We start from the raw sequence: 12,473 nt of genomic DNA, 5'->3' as shown, positions 1-12,473 counted from the left end.
CCAAAAATAAATAAATTAATTAAATTAAATTTAAAAAAATAAATAAATAAAATAATAGAGGCATTAAGACTAGAAAGGAAAAAGTAAAACAATCTTGTTTGTTTTTTTTTAAACATTTATTCATTTTTGAGAGAGAGATAGAGCATGAGTGGGGATGGGCAGAGAGAGAGGGAGACACAGAATCTGAAGCTGGCTCCAGGCTCTGAGCTGTCACCATAGAGCCAATGCAGGACTCGAACTCATGATTTAGATCATTATCTGAGCCAAAGTCGAATGCATAGCCAACTGAGCCACCCAGGCGCCCCAAGAGTAAAACAATTTTTATTCGCAAATAATATGATTGTCCACGTAGAAAAGCCTAAAGATTTTGATTGAGCAAAATCACAATACATAAACTCTATATAGAAAAAGTAATCTCTATTTTTATATGACAATGAGGAATATTAGAAAATGAAATTAAAAATAATACTGCTTGGGGCACCTGGTGGCTTAGCTGGTTACGTGTCCAACTTTGGTTGAGGTCATAATCTCACAGTTCATGAGTATGAGCCCTGAATCGGGGTCACTGCTGTCTGCACAGAGCCCGTTTCGGATCCTCTCACCCCTCTGTCTCTGCCCCTCCCCTGCTCATGTGCAAGCTCTCTCTCTCTCAAAAATAAACATTAGAAAATTTTTTAATAAAAATAATACTTAACACAGGGTCAAAATAAATTTTAAATACTTATTAGATAAAAAGTATGAGACTTGAACAATAAAATATATAAAACATTGCTAAGAAAAATTAAAGATGATCTAAATAAAGGAGAAAAACATAATCTTCATATATTGAACAGCTCAAAATTGCAATTTTATGCAAATTGATCTTTGGATTCAGAACAGCCCCAAATTTCCAGCAGTCTTTTTTATAAAAATTGGCAAGTTATTCTAAAATTTATATGGATATACGAATGACAATTTTGAAAATGAACAACAATGTTGGAGGACTTATACTCCTGATTTCAACACTCACTGTAAAGCTACAATAATCGAAACAGTTGGTACTGTATTAAAATAGACACATAAATAGGGGCGCCTGGGTGGCTCAGTCGGTTGAGCGTCTGACTTCAGCTCAGGTCACGATCTCGTGGTCCGTGAGTTCGAGCCCTGCGTCAGGCTCTGGGCTGATGGCTCAGAGCCTGGAGCCTGCTTCCGATTCTGTGTCTCCCTCTCTCTCTGCCCCTCCCCCGTTCATGCTCTGTCTCTCTCTGTCTCAAAAATTAATAAATGTTAAAAAAAAAATTAAAAAAAAAATAGACACATAAATCAATGCAGAATACAGTTTCAGAAACAGACGGACATATATACAGTTGGCTGATGTTAACAGAAGTATAATTCAATAAGGGAAAGGACAGCCTTTTCCCAGATGGTACTAAAACAGTGGGACACCACATACAAAAAATAACCTTGACACTTGCCTGAACTCATATATAAAAATCATCTTAAAATGAATCAGAGACACATAAAATCTAAAATATAAAACCAGAAGAAAACATAAGATAATATCTTAGTTGCCACAGGTTAAGCAAAGACTTTTACATGGAATTCTAAAAAGCATGAATAATAAAAGAATTAAAAATTGATGAAAACGGACTTTCACAAATTCAGAAAGTTCTGTTCTTTACCATTAAGAAAATAAAGAAAAAACAGCATAGAAGCAAAAGTCAGTTTGAGAAAAGAATTACATCCATGATAAAGAACACTTACAACTCAGTAAGAAGGCAAACAACCCAGTAAAAGAAATGTGCAAGAGGGGCACCTGGGTGGCTCAGTTGGTTGAGCATCCCGACTCTTGATTTTGATTATGATCTCACAGGTCATGAGATCAAGCCCTGCATTGGGCTTTGCACTGACAGTGAGTAGCCTGCTTGGGATTGTCTCTCCCTCTCTCTCTGCACCCCTACCCCTGCTTGACATACACTGGCTCTCGTTCTCTCTCTTTCAAAATAAATACTTAAAAAATAATAATAAGGTAGTTTTTTAAAAAAAATGCACAAAAGTTTTGAATAGACACCATACCAAAGAAAATACAAGAATAACAAATATACACATGGAAAGATATCCAACATCATCAGTCATTAGGTAAGTATAAACTAAAGCCACAGTGAGATACCACTACACATTCACTAGAATGGTTAAAATTAAAAATACCAAGTATTAGCAAAGTCATGGACCACATTGGAACTCATACACTGCTGGTGGGAATTCAAATCAATACATTTACTACCCTGGAAAACAGTTTGATAGCTTTCCTACAAAGTTAAAAATACACATACAATAAGACCCAGCAATCCCACTCCTGGGTATTTTTCCTCAAATGAAAGTATATGTTCACACAGAGATTTCTATTAAAATGTTCACAGTAGTATATCTGAAATAGCACCAAACTGGAAATAACTCAAATTACCATCAACTGTTAAACAAACTATGGTTTGTCCATTTGATGAAATGCTACTCAGAAATAAAAAGGAATGAATGGCCTTACTGATATATGGAACAACACAGATGAATCTCAAAACCATTATGCTAAGTGAAAGAAGCCAGACAGGGAAGATGACAAATCACAAAACTCCATTTATATGAAATTATAGAAAAAGCAAAGAGGTACCATTTTACATCAATCTGCAAAGTGGATCGGTGGAACTGGAAAGGACAGACTACAAAAGGTCCCAGGGAGCGTTCAGTACAGTGGAAGGGTTATGGTTGTGGTGGTAGTTACATACTTAATATATCTGACAGAGCCCCTCAAATATTACACTTAAAATTTATGAACTTTTAGGGGTGTGTGGGTGGCTCAGTTGGTTAATCATCTGACTTCTGCTCAGAACATGATCTCATGATTTGTGAGTTCGAGCCCAGCAACAGGCTCTGCTGACAGCTAAGAGCCTGGAGCCTGCTTCAGATCTGTGTCTCTCTCTCTCTCTGCCCCTCCCCTGCTCACTGTCTCTGTCTCTCTCTCAAAACTAAACATTAAAAAAATTTTTTTTTAAATTTATGAACTTTTAGATGCAATTATAACTCAACAGAGCTAATTAAAAAAACTATAAGGCCATTATTCTTTTAATTTTAGTGTGGGAAAGCCCTGTCAATATGAGAAAATGTCCAAGTGAATTTCACTATTATACTATATTATATAAAATAATAAGGGGTGCCTGGGTGGCTCAGTCGGTTGAGCAGCCGACTTCGGCTCAGGTCATGATCTCGCGGTCCGTGAGTTTGAGCCCCGCGTCGGGCTCTGTGCTGACAGCTCAGAGCCTGGAGCCTGTTTCGGATTCTGTGTCTCCCTCTCTCTGACCCTTCTCTGTTCATGCTCTGTCTCTCCCTGTCTCAAAAATAAATAAAAAACGTTAAAAAAATTTTTTTTAATAAAATAATAAACTTCATTATTGTATGTAAAAAAGGCTAAATTTAGAGGTTTTTTTAAAAAAAGTGTACAATGAGGATTTTAAAAAGCTTTTTAAAGTAAAACAGAACAAAAACATCTCTAATTGTAGAAACAAAGAGAGCCTGGTAGAAGAAATATAAAGTAAAAGATAATGTTTTTTTTTTTGTAACAGCAGTAGTCTGCCAAATATTATTTATTAATTTAAGTTAATCAAGTGTTAACACAAATACATTTATAAAGTTTTATAAATCTATAAAAATTTCATGATTATGTGGCACATACACAGGTGTGGTATCATATGCTATTTAGAGAGGCAGGAATGCTGTCTTTTCTTGGGTCTATATGGCTGAAGCATGGGCCATGACTCAAAATATATGCTCAGGAGCTCATCAATCCCTACTGAATCCTGAATGACTTTCTGTAACACAACTGAGTAACAAAACAGAGTAACAAACAATCCACCAGGAAACTATAAACTTGCCTGGTTACCCTTCTACCAGCTGGAAAAGGTATAATGGTGATACAGACCATGACATTCACAAGAAACATCTGAGCAGCTACATAATAACAACCACACACTAAGCATTTGCCCAGTGCTGTGCTGGGAGACTTGTCTCAGTACCTCTACTACCATAACATGAGGTTTACACATCCCTTTAAAATATCCAAAAGATACCGTTCTTGATTATAAGAAACAAAATAAAGGCATAAAAATACAAGGTTCTGTAAAACAATATACGGAATACTGGGACGATGGCCGTTACAGAGCTTTGTAAACAGCAAGAATTAATAAACACCAAAGAAAACGCTAGAAAAATTAAGCTACTGCTTACTCTTCGTCTGGGCTGAGGGAAGCCATCTCTGTGCCGTCGTCTTGTTCGGGAACGTGCCTGGATTCCCTGTCCTTTATTCAGTGGGTCAAAGGATTCTATTAATAATAAGCAGAAAGCATGTTATGATATAAATAACTCAGATTTATATAGAGACTTTGGGGGAGAAAATATCAGGTAATCATCACTATATTATTTTTTTATGATCAAAAAAGGTGGATATAGCATTTAAATAAAAACTTCATTAATGATGAAGGAAACCTCCTGCAAGATTACGGTGTGAAAGGTTAAAAAAAATTAACCACTTTATTATTTAACCTTCAAAGGTAGAGACCATTTGTGCCTTAGGTTATCAGACAGTATAACTGCTTCATGATGTCAATTCAGAGTTCTACCAATCTTCTAAAACCAAGAGTATTTTATGTTGCACAAACCTGATGGAAAATCTGCTTCCAGATCCTGCTCAGTTTCCCCTTTTGAGAACTGCTTCAATTCTGAATCAGCCTCTTGCACAGCATTTGACTTTAAGGCATAATGATTCAACTCTTCCTCCCAGCTATGTGGCGTAGATACTGCCTCTGATTCAAGATCACCACTGTATGTACTTCCTTGGTCTGAAATATACAGAAAACAAACAAATGCTCAAAATGAGATGGACCCTATACATGCTCAGAAACCCTCCTGAACCCCTGAATAACAAAAACCAAGATACACCTGCTGATTTAAGTAGATACACTCAAAAGATGAAGTAATTTCTTCACCAGCCTCACAAAACTGGCTTCATATTCTTGGTAAACACTTTAAAGCATTATTTTAATTAATCCTTAAAACCAGTATCTGAGTTACCTTTTATTATTCTCATTACACATTAGCATACAATCATAGACATCTGATGCCCCTTATGAATAGCTAAAAATACAAATATTAAATCCAAGAATACTAATACTTTATGGTTTCTATGACTGAGAATAATATTTCTAAGATTTGAAATATATGTAGAATTACAAACCTTTTTCAAAAATCTTGGTATCTAAAAAGAGCTCCTGTTCAGAAGTTTGGGATCCTAAGGGAAAAAAAGCACATAATTAAAGAACTTACATGTATTCACAAAGCAAACTGCATCTCAAATGAAATGACTACATTATATAAATGAATCATACTAGGGAATGCTAAAAAAATAGCCTTCATATGCAGGGCACCTGCGTGGCTCAGTCGGTTAAGCATCCAACTTTGGCTCAGGTCATGACTTCATGGTTCATGAGTTCAAGCCCCCCACATTGAGCTCACAGAGCCTACTTAGAATCCTCTGTTCCCCTCTCTCTCTGCCCCTCCCCCACTCATTCTCTCCCTCTCTGAAAATAAATAAACTTAAATAAAAATAACTTCATATGCAGAAAGAATAATTCATTAATAAAAATAGGCATTAGTGATAAATGCAATTAAATTATGACCCCTAACAGTGTTTATATTTCTAAGGTAGCAGTACAAGAGAAGTCATGTCAAGAGGGACCTTTATTTTAGATTTACAGTCCTGTGCTTTCTTTTTTTTTTTTTAATGTTTATTTATTTCTGAGACAGAGACAGAGCATGAGTGGGGGAGGGGCAGAGAGAGAGGGAAACCCTGAATCTGAAGCAGGCTCCAGGCTCTGAGCTATCAGCACAGAGCCCAACGCAGTGGTTAAACTCATAAACCGTGGGATCATGACCTGAGCCGAAGTCGATCGCTCAACCAACTGAGCCACCCAGGCACCCCATACACTCCTGTGCTTTCTGAATTTATTTTTTACCACGAAACACACACACACATACATAATTTATTTACAAACTGACAAATATGCATTGAATTGCTTTTTCCTCCCAAAACATATCTTAACACTACACTGAGAAGTCACTAGACTTAGAATATAAATACAAGTTACATGAACAATCAGCACATGAATGAAACCGAACACAGTTCTATCAATTAACTATTTTAAAACTAAAATGCTTAAGGTTTTAGGGGCGCCTAGGTGGCTCAGTAGATTAAGCATCTGACTTTGGCTCAGGTCATGGTCTCGCGGCCCATGGGCTTGAGCCCTGCATTGGGCTCTGTGCTGTCAGCTCAGTCTGGAGCCAGCTTCAGACTCTGTCTCCCTCTCCCACTACCATTCTCCCATGCACACGCGCTCTCTCTCTCTCTCTCTCTCAAATGTAAATAAACATTAAATTTTTGTTTACTTTTAAAAAATAAAAGTAAAGAGCTTAAGGATTCAAAGTAAAAAACAAAACAAAATGCTTTTTAAAACCCAGGACTACAGCTTCTTTTCTCTGAAATCAAACATAAATTAGCCAGTTCTCTTCAGTAGGAATAAATTTCTCCCTCCTTTATGTTTCTAAACCATTAGATTTTACTTACACTCTAGTGATTACAACTATCTGTCTTAAGGCTTAGTTTTAAAATGTTTTTTCAGTCTGACTCAATTTTTAGGTTAAGAGAAAGTCACAATATTTGTTCAGAGGAAGCACCTAAAAAATGTTAACTATTTTTTTTTAATGTTTATTATTTTTGAGAGAGACAGAGAGCAAGCAGTGGAGGGGCACAGAGAGAGGGAGACACAGAATCTCCTTCATGATTGTGAGATCATGACCTGAGCCAAAGTTGGATGCTCAACCAACTGAGCCACCCAGGCACCCCAAAATGTAAACTGTTAATGTGAGTGGAAAGCCAACTTAAAATGAGGTTTATTTTCATGAATTGCTAAACTTCCAAACTAAGTATCAGAAATTATAAGATCAAGCATAAGGGGCAACATTCTAAGACATTAAAATCTACATATAAATGGGTCAGAATTATGAGATTATACACTAGAGACCAAAATGAGACCAGAAACAGAATAGTAACAAATAACCTTTTTATGCAACTCTGACAATATTATGATTTTAAAACTTAATGGCATCACTAGAGATGTGGGTACTTTTTTTAAAAAAGCGCTACAGTGTTTGGGGTGCCTGGGTGGCTCAGCTGGCTAAGCATTTGACTTTGGCTCAGGTCATGATCTCACAGTTCTTGGGCTCAAGCCCCCATATTGGGCTCTGTGCTGACACTCAGAGCCTGGAGTCGGCTTCGGATTCTGTGTCTTGTCTCTCTGCCCCTCCCCCACTTGTGCACTGTCTCTCTCTCTCTCTCTCTCTCTCTCTCTCCCTCTCTTTCTCTCTCTCTCAAAAATAAATGTTAAAAAAAAAAGTTACAGTGCTCAGAAAAATCACCCATCATTTATTATGCAAAAATCTAAACCTTAGCTTTGTAAAAACCATCAATAAAAAAAGAAAAAAATTGTCAAGAAAAAATAATTTCTTGACTCATCAGTGATACAGGAAAAGGCCTTTGTATATTTTGACTATCCAAACACAATTTTCTCTATGTCTTCTTATATCCCAAAATCAAGAAAGTGCTAAGGCCAGAAACCTTTCTGGATATGTCCTGCTAGTATTGGTTACTATCATCAACTTTGGAGGAAGACAGACCTGAATTCAACCTCTAGTTCCGTCACTTCCTGATTGTACAACCAGGGCAAGTAGGATATCCTATTTTTCCAAATGAGGAATCTAAAGTAAACAGTACCTTCCTCATAGGGCTGTTGTAAAGGTTAAATGAGGCAATGCACACAGTGCATTTAGGACATGCCTACGGTATGTAAGCACATAACTACTGTTCTTATTGTTATTCCACCCCACAGAGGGGGATTTATCTACAGGTTATTTTGAGCTGAATGGTTTTCCATCATAATATTCTATTTACCTTCTATGAACATGCTGATTATTATATACTAAGAATTCTTACATGGGGATCATGGCTTTGAATACAGAAATGAAGTCAGAAAATAATCATAAAAATGGATTTACAGGCAATTTTTCTGGAATCATTAAGAACTAAAAACTGTATTGACTATAGATATGTAGTTTCATAAAAAGGAAAAAAGTTTCAGAGGTATCAACAAGTTTAACAAATTCGGTATTTAAACACAAATAAAGCTTTTAGAAATATCTTGACTACCCAATACTTAAAATTACTTGAGCTACGTGAAAATTTGTGTGTTTTCTTTCTTTCTTTACTTTACAATTATACCAACCTCCCTGGGATAGAGTCTTCTCCTTCTCTTCATCTTCTGCAATCATTTCTGCCATCTCAAGGAGATCAGCTTCAAATGGATGTGAAGGAAGCTTCTCCTTAATGTCTTCAATACTTTCAGTGACTTTATCTTCATTATCCATTGAGGATGGAATAAGCATAGGGACAGGCATCTAAAAGACCAAGGACAGTTTCTTGGGAACAGGTTTGTCATCAAAACTATTATTTGTGAGATGATTTAAGCACTAAAATAATGAACAAATTCAGATATTTCTATTGCTAATGATTAAAATAGTCTTGCTAGTTTGTTTTTATAAGACAACAGCCATTTAAATCAAAATTCAATTAAGTGCTTTTCTGGATAGTCAACAAAATGTGTTTCTAACTCATCTAAAATAAGTTATCTAATACACACTAGTTTCTGATTATATTTCTTGCTTAACATTTTCAGTTTCACACAACTATTTTCCTTAAGAATTCACCAAGGAAAGGGGCGCCTGGGTGGCTCAGTCGGTTAAGCATCCGACTTCGGCTCAAGTCACGATCTCATGGTCCGTGAGTTCGAGCCCCGCGTCGGGCTCTGTGCTGACCGCTCAGAGCCTGGAGCCTGCTTCGGATTCTGTGTCTCCCTCTCTCTCTGACCCTCCCCCGTTCATGCTCTGTCTCTTTCTCTGCCTCAAAAATAAATAAACATTAAAAAGAATTCACCAAGGAAAAATATATTTCCAATACAAAATGAACACATTTTTTAAAATAGTGAGAATAATATAAATCACAGTATTTATTTTTTCACCCTTGTTAGACTCTAGAATTTTAACACACATACACATGTCTGACCTTTTTCTATTTAAGTGGTCTTATTGTGTATGGAACATTATAAAAAGGCTGTATCATAGCATTCTCTGAGAAGGCAGGGTATAAATACAAGCAGCCCTTAATATACTCCATATTAAATAATACAGTAATATGATAAGAGCCAAACACTTTTTTACCAAAAAGTGAAGAGTTTTTAAATTGAGCTGTAACATTTTAATTGAGGAAAATGTGCACTCAATCAGCCTTCATCTCTACATGATTACTCACGGGAACTGGAATTCCAAATGGGACTGGTGCATACTGAGTATAAAGATGAAGAGGTATGGGCACAAACACTGGTACGGGAACTGGCACCACAATGATCTGGGGCTGACTTGGAGTGTCTTCTAATGAAAAATAAATAAATTAAAAAAAACAAAACAAAGAGGGTTAGAAACATCTTAATATAAATTTTTTAAAAAGCAATGGGGATTTACAGTTCCAAAGAATTATAATTAAAAAAAAACTTTTTAAAGCACACAGACCTATAGTTCAAAAGTGTAATTTATGACACTGGCAGTCAAAAGAAGAAATAACTAAACTAGCAAAGAAAGGTTTGAGTATAGCAAAGATAAAAAGCAGGCAACAAAACAATGAGCAATGATATGAGGATACAATGAATGAAGGATATAATGTGGATTAATGCATGTAAAGAACTGGAACAATTATCTTAGAAGAGGGTTACAGAAAACTGCTAACATGAATAAGAAAGGTATGTTAAAGATGAGATTAAATAGGGCCATTTTTGTGAAGCTATAATGAACTTTAAAATAAATGTTTATGTATTCTGGGGGGAGGGGACAGAGAGAGAGGCAGACAGAGGATCTAAAGTGGGTTCCACGCTGATAGCAAAGAGCTTGATGTGAGGCTCAAACTCATGAACTGCAAGACCAGGACCTGAGCTAAAGTCGGATGCTTAACCGACTGAGTCACCCCGGCACCCCTATAATGAACTTTTAAAATCATTTCTAGTAGATAGTGTGGAGTTACTGCAGATCTGTTAGCACAGAGTAATATGATGAAAAGGTCACTAAAAAAGATTAATTTGGAGGCCATCTTAGTATGGAATAAAAAGTATATGAAGTGTAAAAGGAGCAGGCAATTGAAGTATGTACATACAATGAAGACGATGAGGACCTGGACTAGGGTGGTTATGATACCTACAAAAATGAATAGATACATACAAGCAGATTTTCTTTTTCTTTTAAACCTTTTTTTTTTTTAATGTTTATTTATTTTTGAGAGAAAGAGAGAGAGACAGAGTACGAGCAGGGGAGGGGCAGAGAGGAAGGGAGAGAGAATCTGAAGCAGGCTCCAAGCTCTGAGCTATCAGCAGAGAGCCTGATGCGAGGCTTGAACTGTGAGATCATGACCTGAGCCAAAGTCGGATGCTTAACTAACTGAGCCACCCAGGCAAGTGAGCCATACACATATTCTAAGGTATTAAAAAGATGAAAAAGAACTTAGAAACCTAAATGAGAATAGGGAAACTAAGTGAGAAGGATGGAGAATTTATCCAATGTTTAACAGGTATCCTACAGGGTCCTTTCTATGTACCAAAAAAATACCCTAGATGATTATAAAACCATTAATGTAAGAGAAAGGTAATGCTAGTGAGAAGAAGTGAAAAGCTGACAAGTTGAGTAGGGTTAGAGGTAGGAAATAATATTGGATCAATTTTACCATGGTCTAGTGGACATTAAAAATTACCTGTCAATGGGAATGCAAACTGGTGCAGCCACTCTGGAAAACAGTATGGAGGTTTCTCAAAAAACTAAAAATAGAACTACCCTATGACCCAGCAATTGCACTACTAAGGTATTTATCCAAGGGATACAGATGTGCTGTTTTGAAGGGGCACATGCACCCCCATGTTTATAGCAGCATGTTGTTTTGGCTATCAACAATAGCCAAAGTATGGAAAGAGCCCAAATGTCCATCGATGGATGAATGTATAAAGAAGATGTGGTATATATAGACAATGGAATATTACTTGGCAATCAAAAAGAACGAATTCTTGCCATTTGCAACTACATGCATGGAACTGGAGGGTATTATGCTAAGTGGAATTAGTCAGAGAAAGACAAATATCATATGACTTCACTCATATGAGAACTTTAAGAGACAAAAACAGATGAACATAAGGGAAGGGAAACAAAAATAGTATGAAAACAGGGAGGGGGACAAAACATAAGAGACTCATAAGTATGGAGAACAAACAGAAGGTTACTGGAGGGGGTGTGGGAGGGGGGACAGGCTAAATGGGTAAGGAGCACTAAGGACTCTACTCCTGAAATCATTGTTGCACTATATGCTAACTAATTTGGATGTAAATTAAAAAAAAAAAAAATTTCTTAAATTACCTGTTGATAGGAGTCTGGGCAAAATGGGTGAGGGGGAGAGGGAGACAGAGGTCTCCAAATTATGGAATGAGTAAGTCACAGGAATAAAAAGCAGAGCATAAGTAATACAGTCAATGATACTGTAATAGCGATATGATGGGGACAGATGGTAGCTATACTTGTAGCGAGCACAGCATAATGTATAAACTTGCCAAATCTCTAAGCTGTACACACCAGAAACTAATGTAACTGTGTGTTTCAACTATACGCAAAAAATAAAAATAAAAATAAAATCACCGGGATTAGAGATGTCTGATAACCAAGCTACATAATACTAAGTAAGTCACTATTAACTACAATACAAATATAGGCTGAAGTCATCTGTAACATTACTATTCAATGTGGTCCATGGGGGCTTTAAGAAATGCAAAACCTCAGGGGCGCCTGGATGGCTCAATCAGTTAAGCATCTGACTTCAGCTCAGGTCATGATCCCACAGTTCTTGAGTTTGAGCCCTGCAGTGGGCTCTGTGCTGACAGAGTGGAGCCTGGAGCCTGCTTCAGATTCTGTGTCTCCCTCTCTCTCTGCCCCTCCCCCGCTTGTGCTCTGTCTCTCAAAAAACATTTAAAAAAACAAAAAACAAAAAACAAAAAAAACCCAACCACTTAAATTCTTTACAAATTGTCCTAAGGGAATACAGCAAATAGACATTTATTTGAGAAAATCTACCTAAATACAGTAAGAATAGTGGGAATCTATGACATGTGCTCCACTACTTACTCCATACCCCAGCTCAGCCAGCTCAACTTGACAGAAGCTCTGCTCTGGGTAGGTGTGGCCAGGAGGAATGGGATCCTATTTCTACAGCTCCCAAACAAGGGTTACCATATCTCACCAGGGGGCTGGCCACCATCATT

The 12,473-nt window shown here is 36.9% G+C and overlaps 1 protein-coding gene across 7 annotated transcripts in view; it reads right to left on the bottom strand.

Moving 5' to 3' along the window:
- Positions 1 to 12,473, bottom strand: part of ZMYM4 (zinc finger MYM-type containing 4) — a 145,994-nt gene that overhangs the window by 23,788 nt on the left and 109,733 nt on the right. For all 7 annotated transcript variants that reach the window (XM_086716427.1, XM_086716426.1, XM_086716430.1 and 4 more), the window contains 5 exons: positions 9,443 to 9,561; positions 8,361 to 8,532; positions 5,261 to 5,314; positions 4,686 to 4,865; positions 4,255 to 4,349 (listed from right to left, as the gene is read on the bottom strand). In XM_086716427.1, coding sequence (XP_086572553.1) covers positions 4,255 to 4,349; positions 4,686 to 4,865; positions 5,261 to 5,314; positions 8,361 to 8,532; positions 9,443 to 9,561 — 620 coding nt within the window. The remainder of the gene's footprint in view (positions 1 to 4,254; positions 4,350 to 4,685; positions 4,866 to 5,260; positions 5,315 to 8,360; positions 8,533 to 9,442; positions 9,562 to 12,473) is intronic.

The sequence above is a fragment of the Puma concolor genome, chromosome C1 (assembly GCF_028749965.1).
Source record: "Puma concolor isolate L17-30 chromosome C1, mPumCon1.1.hap2, whole genome shotgun sequence".
In the NCBI taxonomy this organism is placed as follows: domain Eukaryota; kingdom Metazoa; phylum Chordata; class Mammalia; order Carnivora; family Felidae; genus Puma; species Puma concolor.
The sequence above is the reverse complement of the archived record's forward strand: the minus strand, read 5'-3'. Positions and strand labels throughout refer to the sequence as shown.